At 40.4% G+C, this 13571-nt stretch overlaps 1 protein-coding gene across 1 annotated transcript; it reads left to right on the plus strand.

Moving 5' to 3' along the window:
* Window positions 1–224: 224 nt before the first annotated feature.
* Window positions 225–12645, plus strand: LOC117505662. The gene is made up of 3 exons (XM_034165231.1): window positions 225–236; window positions 11395–12161; window positions 12195–12645. The coding sequence occupies exons 2-3, from the start codon at window positions 11433–11435 to the stop codon at window positions 12420–12422; spliced, it is 957 nt and encodes a 318-aa protein (XP_034021122.1). The 5' UTR covers window positions 225–236; window positions 11395–11432; the 3' UTR covers window positions 12423–12645.
* The last annotated feature ends 926 nt before the right edge of the window (window positions 12646–13571 follow it).

The raw sequence follows: 13571 nt of genomic DNA on the forward strand, positions 1-13571 counted from the left end.
GCCGATTTCCTGTTGACATTTCACCATGATGTTAGGAGACTTTTTTGTGCGTCCCAGCATGATAAAAATGTGTACCAAATTTCGTGAGGCTACGACAAAAAAACCCCAATGGGGAGGGGTTTTGAAAATTTGTAGGGGGGCGGTATTTGGCCATTTCGCTGCAACCATGTGCGGGACCCTCAAAATATCGAATTTTGGATCCGGCCGAGACAACATAAGACAAGATATGAAGAACTGTTTTTTGTCACAACAAACAAAAACCCCTTTTTCACATTGTGAGTCCAGTTTTTTCTTATGTTTGTGGACACAACACACTGATCCAAATATTTTCATCCTTGAAAGGTCAGACTTCTTCTCTGTCCCATTTTGATGAGGGCAATAAGGTGCTGAGGTCTTATGCTGAATGGTGTTTTGACAAAGCAGTGACTGAAACTCTGGAGATGTAAACTCTGTGCTGTTATCTGATCTGATGCACTTGATTTTTCCATAAGATGCTCCATCGGCAATGAACGTCTCTGTAGCTTTAACTGTGTCACTCTTATTTTTCAAAACATACACAAAAGTAGCTCCTGAATAGTGACCAGTTAATGTTAATGTGGACTTAAAGCCATCCTTTGCTGTTGGCTCTGTAGGTCCTGACAAATCTGTATGTCCAAGTGAGACATTTGCTCTTTCATCTGGTTCTCTGTTCCTGCTCTGGACTCACACTTCACATTTAAGATCAGCCTCATCAGTTTGACCTTTAATTTTCATCCCCTCTGTGACACTTTCCAACTTTAACACGTCCTCATAGTTACAGTGACCTAATATTTGGTGCCATGTTTGAAGATGGTAACATCCATGACATTGATCAACATCACTTTCATCTGGAGGCTGAACGTGTTTAAATAGTTCAGTCGATCAGACACCTGAATGTCAAATGTCAGACCGTCCTTATGGACAAGCTCCTTCTGTCCCTCCTTGAAGATGACGGTTGCTGCCTTGATGGAGAAGACGTCTCAGGGGAACGATGGGACGTACAACACCTCCATCAGTGTCGTGTCCACTGCACAACCTCTGCTGTCAATCAAGTGAACTTTGGCTGCACCCCTCTTCAACACAACCCCACTGGTCCTCTGTCCATCAGCAGCTCCAATATGTGCTTTTGCAGCTTGAAACTTGAGTCAAAACTCTTAAATAAACCATCACTCAAAGTCGCTTCTTCCTTCCTCAGTGTGGTGATAACAGTCTCTGCATGAATAATATAACACTACGAGGGCTGTCAATAAAGTATAGTCGGTTTCAGCATTTTATCCGGATATTCCACTGTTAAAGGAGATTTTTTTAATGAAAGACATGCGGACGGGTCCATGCGTTGGGACGCAGCCGGCGTGGTGCAGCGGCACAGGAAAAACACCTCCGTGTTGATAACCATTTGTAAAATCCAGGCGGCTTTTGGTGGCTTTCAGTGGAGTGAGTATATGAGAAATTGTTTAACAGCTGGAGATGTTCCAACTTGTCCTTAAAGCTTCCAACAGAGGTGTTTTTCCTGTGGCAGAGCGTCGCAGCAACTGCGAGCCGACGCTGCAATCCGTCCGCACGTCTTGCATTAAAAAAATCTCCTTTAACAGTGGAATATCCGGATAAAATGCTGAAACTGACTTCTTCTGAAACTTCTCTGTTCTCTCACGACGTCCTGGATCAATAGAGCCTAAAATGTGGAGGTTTTCAGCTTGAAACAGGCTGACGACGGCGCCTGAGAGCGCTGCACGACGTCTCGCTCCGTGGGAAGTCCTTAAAGCGACAATATCACCTCAAAATCTCTCATCAGCTGTTAAAATTTTCACTGAAAACCAGCTTAATTTTTCGAACCGTGTCCACTTCGATGTGTCTCACAGGTTTAGAAAAAATTTTGATCAAACAAAGCGCCAGTGTCTCAGCAACTTCTCAGACAAAGGAATTCCGACGAGGGGCTGGACGACTCCTCCCACAAGGAGTGCTCACAGGCGAATGACGTCACCGACAGGCGTGGAAAAACTCACGCATGCGCACGAGGGTTCAAGCATGTCTGACGTAAAAACATATGAATGAAATCCATATAGTTTTTGAAAAAAATAAAAAGGACCTATACTTTATTGACAGACCTCGTATGTAACAAATTTTTATTTTTGTTTTGTTCCTGGGTACACAGTGTGTTTTCCTAACCTGTTATGCCTTACATAAATAGAAAATAGCTGTTATTCCACAGAAACTTTGCTTCTGTGATCAGGACAGTGATATTTTGAAATTTGTCTGTTTTCAAGAATATTTTCGATTCGCCTTCACTACTAGTAGTCTTCTAGAATATTCTTTAACTGCTAGAACTGTCCAGAATTTTCTAGAAGTTTCCAGAATTATCTAGAAATTTCAAGAAACTTTTAGAACTTTCTAGAACGTTAAAAAAAATAATAAAATCAAAGTTTGTGCTGAATGTAGTCATTTTTCCATAGACTTTAGACATAAGCAGTTGAAATATAACACTTAGTAGCCAGGAACAAAAATTGTGTCACATAATATAATCTGTGACGCTCTCTCATGAACAGCTTTTTGAAGGGATGTCAGCTCCGTGTACAGGCTGATCACACGTGGCTTCACCTTACCAGCATCATGGTCTCTGAGAATCTGAAGCACCTTCCTGCCGTCGTCCGCTGCATCTCTCATCACAAGTGACAGACTTTTATCATCCAACACTTGAATTAGTTCAACAACCACACCTTCATTTCTTACAGCATCTTCATCTGCAGCCTCATCACCTTCATCTGGCTCTTGCAGTTTGATCCTCTTTCGACCAAAACTTATTTTTTCTCATCTCCATCAAAGCATAATTGGTTTCATCAGCTTCCAAACTCCTTCCTGGTCTATAACCTGTTGATGTTGCATCATAAAGGACTGGAATACTGTGTCTTAACATAATGGAGGAACAAACTCACAAACAGCCTTCAGTTTGTTTGACTGGCAAAAAAAAAAAAAGCTCACAGGAGAAAAGTCACAGTCATTTATTGATTATTTGCTGCAGTCTGACAATGACAGCAGTGTGAAGAGCACATTGAAGAACACAACAGGTCAACATCTTTGAATTACAGGATTGAAGGAGAAAATGTAGCTTTTTCTTTTTTTTTTCGTCTCTGTCCATACTCCAGTCCAATAGATGGCGGTAATGCAATGATAAGTTCGTCACCGTCATTAATCAATCAATCAATTTTTTTATATAGCGCCAAATCACAACAAACAGTTGCCCCAAGGCGCTTTATATTGTAAGGCAAGGCCATACAATAATTATGTAAAACCCCAACGGTCAAAACGACCCCCTGTGAGCAAGCACTTGGCTACAGTGGGAAGGAAAAACTCCCTTTTAACAGGAAGAAACCTTCAGCAGAACCAGGCTCAGGGAGGGGCAGTCTTCTGCTGGGACTGGTTGGGGCTGAGGGAGAGAACCAGGAAAAAGACATGCTGTGGAGGGGAGCAGAGATCGATCACTAATGATTAAATGCAGAGTGATGCATACAGAGCAAAAAGAGAAAGAAACAGTGCATCGTGGGAACCCCCCAGCAGTCTACGTCTATAGCAGCATAACTAAGGGATGGTTCAGGGTCACCTGATCCAGCCCTAACTATAAGCTTTAGCAAAAAGGAAAGTTTTAAGCCTAATCTTAAAAGTAGAGAGGGTGTCTGTCTCCCTGATCTGAATTGGGAGCTGGTTCCACAGGAGAGGAGCCTGAAAGCTGAAGGCTCTGCCTCCCATTCTACTCTTACAAACCCTAGGAACTACAAGTAAGCCTGCAGTCTGAGAGCGAAGCGCTCTATTGGGGTGATATGGTACTACGAGGTCCCTAAGATAAGATGGGACCTGATTATTCAAAACCTTATAAGTAAGAAGAAGAATTTTAAATTCTATTCTAGAATTAACAGGAAGCCAATGAAGAGAGGCCAATATGGGTGAGATATGCTCTCTCCTTCTAGTCCCCGTCAGTACTCTAGCTGCAGCATTTTGAATTAACTGAAGGCTTTTTAGGGAACTTTTAGGACAACCTGATAATAATGAATTACAATAGTCCAGCCTAGAGGAAATAAATGCATGAATTAGTTTTTCAGCATCACTCTGAGACAAGACCTTTCTGATTTTAGAGATATTGCGTAAATGCAAAAAAGCAGTCCTACATATTTGTTTAATATGCGCTTTGAATGACATATCCTGATCAAAAATGACTCCAAGATTTCTCACAGTATTACTAGAGGTCAGGGTAATGCCATCCAGAGTAAGGATCTGGTTAGACACCATGTTTCTAAGATTTGTGGGGCCAAGTACAATAACTTCAGTTTTATCTGAGTTTAAAAGCAGGAAATTAGAGGTCATCCATGTCTTTATGTCTGTAAGACAATCCTGCAGTTTAGCTAATTGGTGTGTGTCCTCTGGCTTCATGGATAGATAAAGCTGGGTATCATCTGCGTAACAATGAAAATTTAAGCAATACCGTCTAATAATACTGCCTAAGGGAAGCATGTATAAAGTGAATAAAATTGGTCCGTCAGACATGCTTGAGCCCTCGTGCACACGCATGAGTTTTTCCACGCCTGTCGGTGACGTCATTCGCCTGTGAGCACGCCTTGGGAAGGAGTGGTCCCGCCCCCTCGTCGGATTTTCATTGTCTGGAAATGGCGGAATGAAAAGGACTTTTTCCCATCAGAATTTTTTCAGAAGCTGTTAGAGACTGGCACCTGGAAACCATTCGAAAAATTTATCTGGCTTTCAGTGAAAATTTTTCGGGCTTCACAGAGAATAAGGACTTTTACTACAGCTTTCAGGACTGCTTTAAGGATGGTCGGTGCGCTGCGCTCAGAGCTGCGACGACGAGGCACAAACCACTGGATCATTTCTAAACGGATCGCTGTGTGGAGCTGGGACCGTCGTGTGCTCTTTCTCTGGTTATCACAAGAGCTGGACATCAGCCATTTTCCGGCAGATTTCACTTTTAACAAGAGATTTTGTCATGGAAAGCCGCGCAGAGGCTTCGCGCGTCACGACCGATTCGCTGATGAAGCGAGACAAAGGAACACCTCCGTTTTGGCGTGTTAGAGGACAAGTTGGGACATGTCCAGCTCTCCACAATTTCTCTTATACTCACTCGACTGGTAAGCACTGAAAGCCAAGATAGACATGTCCCAACTTGTCCTCTCAACACAATTTCAATGAATAAAATCCATTATTTTCTACATCTCCCATCAACAACCCAAACTACAGAACTTTTCCTTGGTAACTTGGCAGCATTAATATCCGGCTTTGCTACCAGGTGTGACATGTCGACCCGGACGGTGTAAATGTGGAAGTATGCAGAAATGTGGGCTTGCAAAAGAGAGACAGGAAGAAAGAGAGGCTGTGATGGAAGTCTGGTTCCAGAAACAGTCTTTGTTAACAGAACTATCTTTGGTTTTGTGATATCAGTCCACTTCGCCTGTAACAAAACCTGACTCAAGTCATTGAAACTCAAGTGGGTTCTTGTTGATGTTTGTAACTGAAAATGTCTGCTCACACAAATATGTGGATCCAAAAAAAAGTCAGCATTTTCTTTCTCTTAATCTGTTCCTCTTGTTTGGTCTTGAAGCTCTTCTGCTACGTTCATGTCAGAGCCTCAAAAAAATCAGTAACTGATCAGTGTCAGAAGAATCTGTGCTTTAAATTCACCTCCGTCCCCCCAGTTGTCTTTTTAATATTAGATAATGCGTCTTCAGTCCTCTGTGTCACAGTGTTACAAGTAGGGCTGCAGCTATCGATTATTTTAGTAACCAAGTATTCTAGCGATTATTCTGGCGATTAATCGAGTATTCAGATTTAAAAAATTATTTAATTTCATTAATTTACTTAAGCTTAATTTAACAGTTATACCTGAAAATGATAAGTCAGTTTAATTAACAACCAGTTAAACTCCTCTTAAAATAAACATTTTTATTGGCAGACTTTGGTGGCATAACTTAACTGGTAGCTGCTTCTTTAAAGAAAGAAAAGGAGTCCATTTAAGTGGCATTGGCATAGTCTGGATTAATTTTAAAGATGACAAAAAACTTAAAACATATTGCCATATTAGGCCTGAAAGAAGCTTCTGTTGGAAGCATTTTAGACATAAGATGAGCAGGTTATGTGAATTGGAAACTTTCATTGTCCAGGTCTCCCTTGTAAAAGAGATCTTGATCTCAGTGGGATTAACCTGGTTAAATAAAGATTAAATTAAAGTGGGAGAGGGAAGTATTGGCTTTTTAAATACTTAAAAGACACTGGACTTGAGAGGATTTAGTACTGCTATAATGGACTGATGCAGAAGGTGGCAGCAATGCAACAGGATGCCGGCTGCCGTTAAACACTACAGAAGAAGAGCGGACGTTTGGTTTATGTCACAGAAGCACATTTTGAGGTCGGAGCACATTTCCACATTTACAAAATGCTTCAAGAAGCCACAATCTTGTTTCCTCAGCGGCGCGTTCGCCAAACAAAAACAAACGCATTTTTGTCATGGCAAGCAGTCAGAGCTATCTCCGACCAACAACAAGCTCCAGCACAATGTGAACTGAATAACGAATAATTTATAGATTCTTAATGATAGCCATCCCTTCTAGTAATCACTGATCAAAATTAAATACTTTTGTGAACGTGACATTAACATTACCTGTTGGGTTCGCTTGGCAGTCTCGATGCATACATCGGATGTTTTCAGCTCAGGGGCTGTAGCATGGAAGAAGTGCTCCATTTTGCAGCACACGCATTGAACTGTGTTTTTCTTTCAGTTTAATTGATAATGGTCCCACAGTTTCGACAGTTTCTGACATTTTCTCCGTGTTTTTGCCTCCGTCTGTCCATTTTGCATTCCATGCTTTGCATACGCTTTATGGCGCGCTGTGCATGTAATGTTTTACAACCCCAATTCCAATGAAGTTGGGACATTGTGTAAAATGTAAATAAAAACAGAATACAATGATTTGCAAATCCTCTTCAACCTATATTCAATTGAATACACCACAAAGACAAGATATTTAATGTTCGAACTGTTAAACTTTATTGTTTTTGTGCAAATATTTGCTCACTTTGAAATGGATGTCTGCAACACGGCCAGACCTGTCGCCCTTTGAAAATGTGTGGCGCATTACGAAGCGCAAAATACAACAGAGACCCCGGACTGTTGAACAACTGAAGTCGTACATCAAGCAAGAATGGGAAAGAATTCCACCTACAAAGCTTCAACAATTAGTGTCCTCAGTTCCCAAACCCTTATTGAGTGTTGTTTGAAGGAAAGGTGATGTAACACAGCGGTAAACATACCACTGTCCCAGCTTTTTTGAAATGTGTTGCGAATGTTTTTGAGAACTACCTACCTGACACAGATTTACCATAAATTACTACACTGTTTGTGTTTCTGAATGATTGATGTAAATAAAGTCTAAGAAATATTGAAATATGAATTTTGACACCCTGTTAGAGTGCCGTTTAAGTAATAATAATCCATCCATCCATTTTCTATACCCACTTATTCCAGTTAAGGGTCACAGGGGGCCGGAGCCTATTCCAGCAGTCATGGGGTGCATGGATGCTTATTCGCCGTCTTTGGACGGATTTCCGTCTTTTTGCCAAATCTCGCCGTCTAAAAGAACTAACAAAACAATTTTATTCCCTCAAATCCATACATGTCAGCCTTTACGGATTGTCCGTAAATTATACGGACTTTCCGAGTTTCAGAGTCATACGGAGATACGAATAAAGTCTTACGGATATTCAGGGTTTGGTCTGCAGCGCGACTCCACTTTGATGCGTGAGCCATTGAAGCAATGCTTCGAACCACTGGTTCGTGGTTCTTTGATTCGCTGCTCTTCAGAAGCGGTAAGTATGCTTCTTAACGCCTCTCAAAGCCATTAAAATATCGTGAGTCGCTTTTGTGTGGATTAAAGTCACTAAGTGGGACTCTTGTCATGTTGTAGTCAAGACACGAGAATCGTCCTCCGTTTCGTTGACACAAAATTGCCGCTTTAAATAAAATGACACCTCTTTCCAAACGCTGTAATACAGAAAATAAACTACAATCGACTAAAACTTTTTTTTTTCTTCCCAAAATGAGACATCCTGTGTTCTTTATGAATTAAACTGATGTTGACATACAGCTCAGCCAGCTGTAAGAGCTCAGCTCAGATATATGGAAAGACATTCATGCCAAAATGTCTGAAAGGAAATGCTTTTGACAAAAACTGCAGATTTTGTTTATTTCTATTTATGTCCAGAAATCAAGGATCCACCATGTAGAGTTTATTGTGTCCAGAGTTTAAGGATCCAGTGACCAATTTCATATTTATTTACTTTAAGACTCAATAAAATGTTGTTCAATTCAATTTCAATTTAATCGGCTTATAAAGCGCCAAATCACAACAAAAGCCATCTCAAGGCACCTCACATAGAACAGTTCAACATAAATAAATTAAAATAAATAAATAAATAAAAAAATTCAAATACATAATTAAAAACAGAAGTAAAAGAATAAAACAGATTAAAAATAAAAAACTATTCATAAGAAAGAGAATAAAAATAGGCTTTAAGGCTTGACTTAAAGTATAGTAGATATTTTAGATTGATATTCATGTTTTGTACATCCATATTAATTTAGTCAGTGTGATATTCAAATATGATTTTACACAGGAGAGAAAGCAGGATGTGGAACATTGGTTGATGTGTTTATACTGTATGTAGATCTGTAATAAGAAAATGTGACACTCTAGGTATAGAATGACTGATTAGATGCCATGTCAGTGTTCAGAGCAGACAAATAGGCTGACTGTATATGTATTTACTACAATAGTATGTATACATGGTAATGTCATCTGTGATGGCATACAAAAGTGAAATGATCCTAAGCAGAATCTCATCAGTATAATGTTATGTATCTTTATCTAGTCTGAAAGCAATTATCTAGTCTCTAGTCTGAAAGCATTATGAAGTTAACTAGTTCTTTGAATGTTGAGATTTTAATTGCCTAGTCTTTGAGCCCAATCAAAAACAAACTAAATCAATAAAGTTTTTTTGCATGAGTTAGCTATATTTGTAAACTATTGTGTTGTTATATTCTGTATATTCTCCTACAGGATGGTACAACATGCCATACTGCATGAGATCACAAGAGAAATTTAACAGCTGTTTGAAGTCCAAATTTAATCCAAATAATGCACCAAAATGCACCACAGGGCACTTAAATTCTTAAAATTTCCAGGGGGGTGGGGGGGCCAACCCCCGAATAGTTGCTGTCTTTTAATTTACCAAGACTTTGGATTGCTGTCTTTTTTTTTTTTTTTTTTTTTTTTTCCATCCTAAGCATCCATGGGGGGTGTGAGGCGTGGTACACTCTGGACAAGACGCCAGTCTGCTGCAGAGCCACATATAGACAGACGAACACATTCACACCTGCCTACAAACACAGGTTAAATTTAAAGTTTTCAATTCACCTAACCTGCATGTCTTTGGATGTGGGAGGAAGCCGGAGCACCCAGAGAGAACCCACACAAACATCGGGAGAACATACAAACTCCACACAGAAAGGCCACAGTGAGAATCGATCCCATGACCTTCTTGCTGTGAGACAACAGTGCTAACCACTAAAACAACATGCTGGCCTAAGTAAGAATAATGAATTTATAAAGCATTTTAAATGAAGAAAAAAGAATCAAGAAAATGCTGAACATAGCCGCAGACGAACATTAAACAAAGACACCCATATCCCAAAATAAAACAAATTAAAAACACAAATGAATTAAGTACAACCAAAAATGAGGACAAGAAGATTAAAAAACATAAAACCTATTACAGGCAATAGAAAATATGTTTTAAACATAATTTTAGTCACATTTCAAATGCCAACAGGCAGCCTGTTCCACAAGATATAAGCAGAGCAAGTCTGTGACCAAGGACCGCAGGACACGAGGAGGCACATAAGGCTGAACAAGTTCAGCAAATAGTTGAGTTCATGACCTTTTAGTACCTTTATATATCAGCAACAAAACCTTGAAATCTCCTCTTGGAGTCACATGGAGCCAGTGAAGCGAAGCCAGAATGTCTCATCAAACCACCTCGTTTTCATCAAAACTGTAATAGCAGTATTCACTACCATCTGTGGACATCCTATAGGATTAACTTACTGTCATCAGGTCAAACTCACCACTCTGATACTTTCTTCCAGTGAGTGTTGTTTTAACATTTATTGTTAATTTGTTTCTTTACAGACATGCAAAAAGAGGAAACTCTCCCTGAACACCAGGAATGGAATCTGAGTGTTGACCAGGAGGACATTAAAGAAGAAGAGAAGCTGTGGATACGTCAGCAGGGAGAGCAGCTTCAGCAGCTGGAGGAGGCAGATCTCACCAAGATTGGTTTCACTGCCTTCCCTGTGAAGAGTGAAAATGATGAAAAACCAGAGTCATCACAGCTTCATCAAAGCCGAAGTGTTGAGAGCACAGAGGCTGAGCCTGCAGCTAGCAGTTCATCTTTACACAGAGCACTGAAAGCAGAAGCTGATGAAGAGGACGATGGAGGACCACAACCAGCCAGCAACTCACGTCCAAACAGTCATTTAAAACCAGATACCAGTGGCAGGAATTCAGACAGTTGTGGAACTGAGACTGATGACAGTAATGACTGGAAACAGACCAGAGAACTTCAGTCACGTTTTAACTGTGGAAAAAATACCAATATTGTTCATTCAGGCAACACTGATGAGAAACAATTTAAAGTCTCTAAATATGGAAAAGCATCTGGTCACATGAACAACTCACAGAAACAAAGGGAGAAGGAAGCAAGCGGAAAACCATTTAGCTGTTCTGATCAGGGTACAAGACAGAAACAGAAGAGCATTCTGAACAAACAATTTGTTCTGAGTGTGGTAAAAGATTTGGACAAAAGAGCAGCCTGAAAACACACATGATAATTCATACAGGACAAAAAGCATTTGCCTGTTTTGAGTGGGGTCAAACATTTGTACAAAAGAGCACTCTGGACAGACACATGATAATTCATATAGGACAAAAAGCATTTGTCTGTTCTGACTGTGGTCAAAGATTTGGACTAAAGAGCAACCTGGACAAACATGATAATTCATACAGGAACCTAGGATGCAACTTTAGACCCCAGGTTTGGGGCCCATTGCATTCTACTAAAAAGACATCAAAGATAAATGAAAAGACAAAAACCATTTGGCTGTTCTGAGTGTGGTCAAAGATTTGGACCAATGGACAGCCTGAACAAACACATGATAATTCATACAGGTGGGTTGGAGTTCCTACTGGACATTTGCCTCAAATGTCCTCGGTCCCACTGTGAAGAGGGTTTGCGGGGAGAGATCTCTGTATGAGGACGTTTCAGTGAAAACGAACCCTAGCTAAAAACTCCACAAAGCAAATATGGAAAAGTCGAAAAATGGCAAATTGTACTGTCCGGATGTCTCCCAGGACAAAAAGGTCCCCAAATCACGCCTAGGCACCAGGGTGTGTGAGGAAAGTAATGGTGCAACTTCTCTTAGTGCTGCAGGGAATGACCTCCCCTGCGAGAGCACTCAACTGGATAACCCATCAGATCAGCATAGCTCTGATCCTGGACTCCAGCAGCAACAGCCTCAAAGGCCAAAAAGAAAGCTACGAAAATATGCCACTGTTACTTGGACCATTGAAGAGAAGAAAACAATCTTCTACTGCTTCGCTTACTCAAGACATGAGAAGTGGGGCAGGAGAAAAAAGGCAGTATTTGAGGAGAAGATAAAAGAAGCGGATTTACCAGTGGAAAAGAAAGAAGCCACCACAACTGCAAAATTACAATCGATTGCCTCTCAAGTTACAAAATATTTGACAGCAGAGGACATAGAAAAAATAAAGGAAGAAGCCCACAATGAAGTAATAAAGGATCATCAGTCGATGGAGGAGGGGAAACGGCTTGAGTTTGAGGGGAGTCAGTGGAAGAGGGAGGAAGAGTGGGTATTGTTGTGGGCAATCGAATATGCGAAAATAAAATACACCAACCAGAGAGAACGAAGTAAAGAGTGGCAAAGAATATTTTACCATCATTGCCCAAGTAAAAAAGATATACCAAGGGGCCGACTTACCACCCAGAAACACAACTTTATTGTACAAAAACATTTCACGGATATTGAACTACATGAGATGCAGCAAGAGGCTGAGCAAATGGTCAAGGAAGGCATCTGCCCCCTTACACAACCCATTGAACATCAGATCAAGCCAGCCTCACACACCAAAGGAGAAGTCGGAATCAGGCATCAACACAACAAGATGGAAATCAAACACCACCTCCACAAAAAAGACACCAAGCATTGTCTCACCAAAAAACAAGCCATACACCAATTTGTCCAGAAAACAATGTACAGATTCATTTGGACCTAGAGCAACTAGAGTTGGAAGAAGAATTGGCAAATAAAATTGAGGAAGCGAGGAGAATTGAAGTGGATGAGCGCCCTAAATTGATAAAATTAAAGGAGAATAAAAAGTTCAAAAGTATGCTGCAGAAAGTCAACCTGGGATTGACTAAACTGGTCCCACAAGGAACCACATTATCAGAAATAAATTGTGTAAATTATGGAGCGGCATGGCACATACAAAGTAAATTAGTTCTCCATTATTCGGACAGAACAATCAAAATCAGGAAAAGGAATAGCGTGCCGCGGTGGAAAAAGACATTACAACAGAAAATTAGTCGCCTTAGAGCAGAGATCTCCCAGATGTCGATATTTCTGGGAGGCCAAAGTCAAAAAAGGAACCTTCTTCGAAAAATCTATCGCATTAAAAGAAAATACGATATTGAAGATAAACAACTGGCTGCGAGGCTGGCTGAGCACCAAGCCATAGTGAAAGCATTAGCCGCTCAAATTAGAAACAAAGATAAGAAAATAAAGGCCAAACAGATAAACAAGCAGTTTGCAAACAACCCTAGACTAGTCTATAGAAATATGGTAAATGATACAGTAGAAGTACAACAGCCACCTGAGAGAGAAGAAGTTGAGAGGTTCTGGAGACCATTGTTTGAAGACTCTAAACAGCACCAAGAGGCTGAGTGGATTGAAATAATAAAACGGAAAAACAAAGATAAACAGCAAATGCCAGCAATGATCATAACTGAAGAATTGATAAGAAATAAAATTCATGAATATAGTAACTTTAAGGCACCTGGCATTGATAAAGTTCCAAATTTTTGGTTAAAAAGGCTGACAGCACTGCACCACCATTATGCCGCGGCTTTCACAAAAATATTGAACGGAAAAGAGGACACACCAGACTGGCTATCGACTGGGAACACAACCCTACTCCCAAAGACCAAGGAAACGCAGCTCCCCAACAAGTATAGACCCATCTGTTGCTTAACAACAACTTATAAATGGCTGACAGGAATTATAGCCAATGCCGTTTATGAACATTTGGACACTGGTGGCTACCTGGAGAATGAGCAGAAAGGTTGTCTTAGAAAAAGATTAGGCGCTAAAGACCAGTTATTGATAGACAATGCTATCCTGGAGGACTGCAAAAGAAGGAGGAGAA

This window comes from Thalassophryne amazonica, unplaced genomic scaffold (assembly GCF_902500255.1).
Source record: "Thalassophryne amazonica unplaced genomic scaffold, fThaAma1.1, whole genome shotgun sequence".
Taxonomy (NCBI): domain Eukaryota; kingdom Metazoa; phylum Chordata; class Actinopteri; order Batrachoidiformes; family Batrachoididae; genus Thalassophryne; species Thalassophryne amazonica.

Excerpts from the sequence above, each read along its gene's own strand:
- LOC117505662 (XM_034165231.1), top strand. The coding sequence starts at position 11,433 with ATGGAAAAGTCGAAAAATGGCAAATTGTACTGTCCGGATGTCTCCCAG. Across the intron at positions 12,162-12,194 it reads ACTTTATTGTACAAAAACAT|GAGGCTGAGCAAATGGTCAA; the intron begins TTCACGGATATT and ends GAGATGCAGCAA.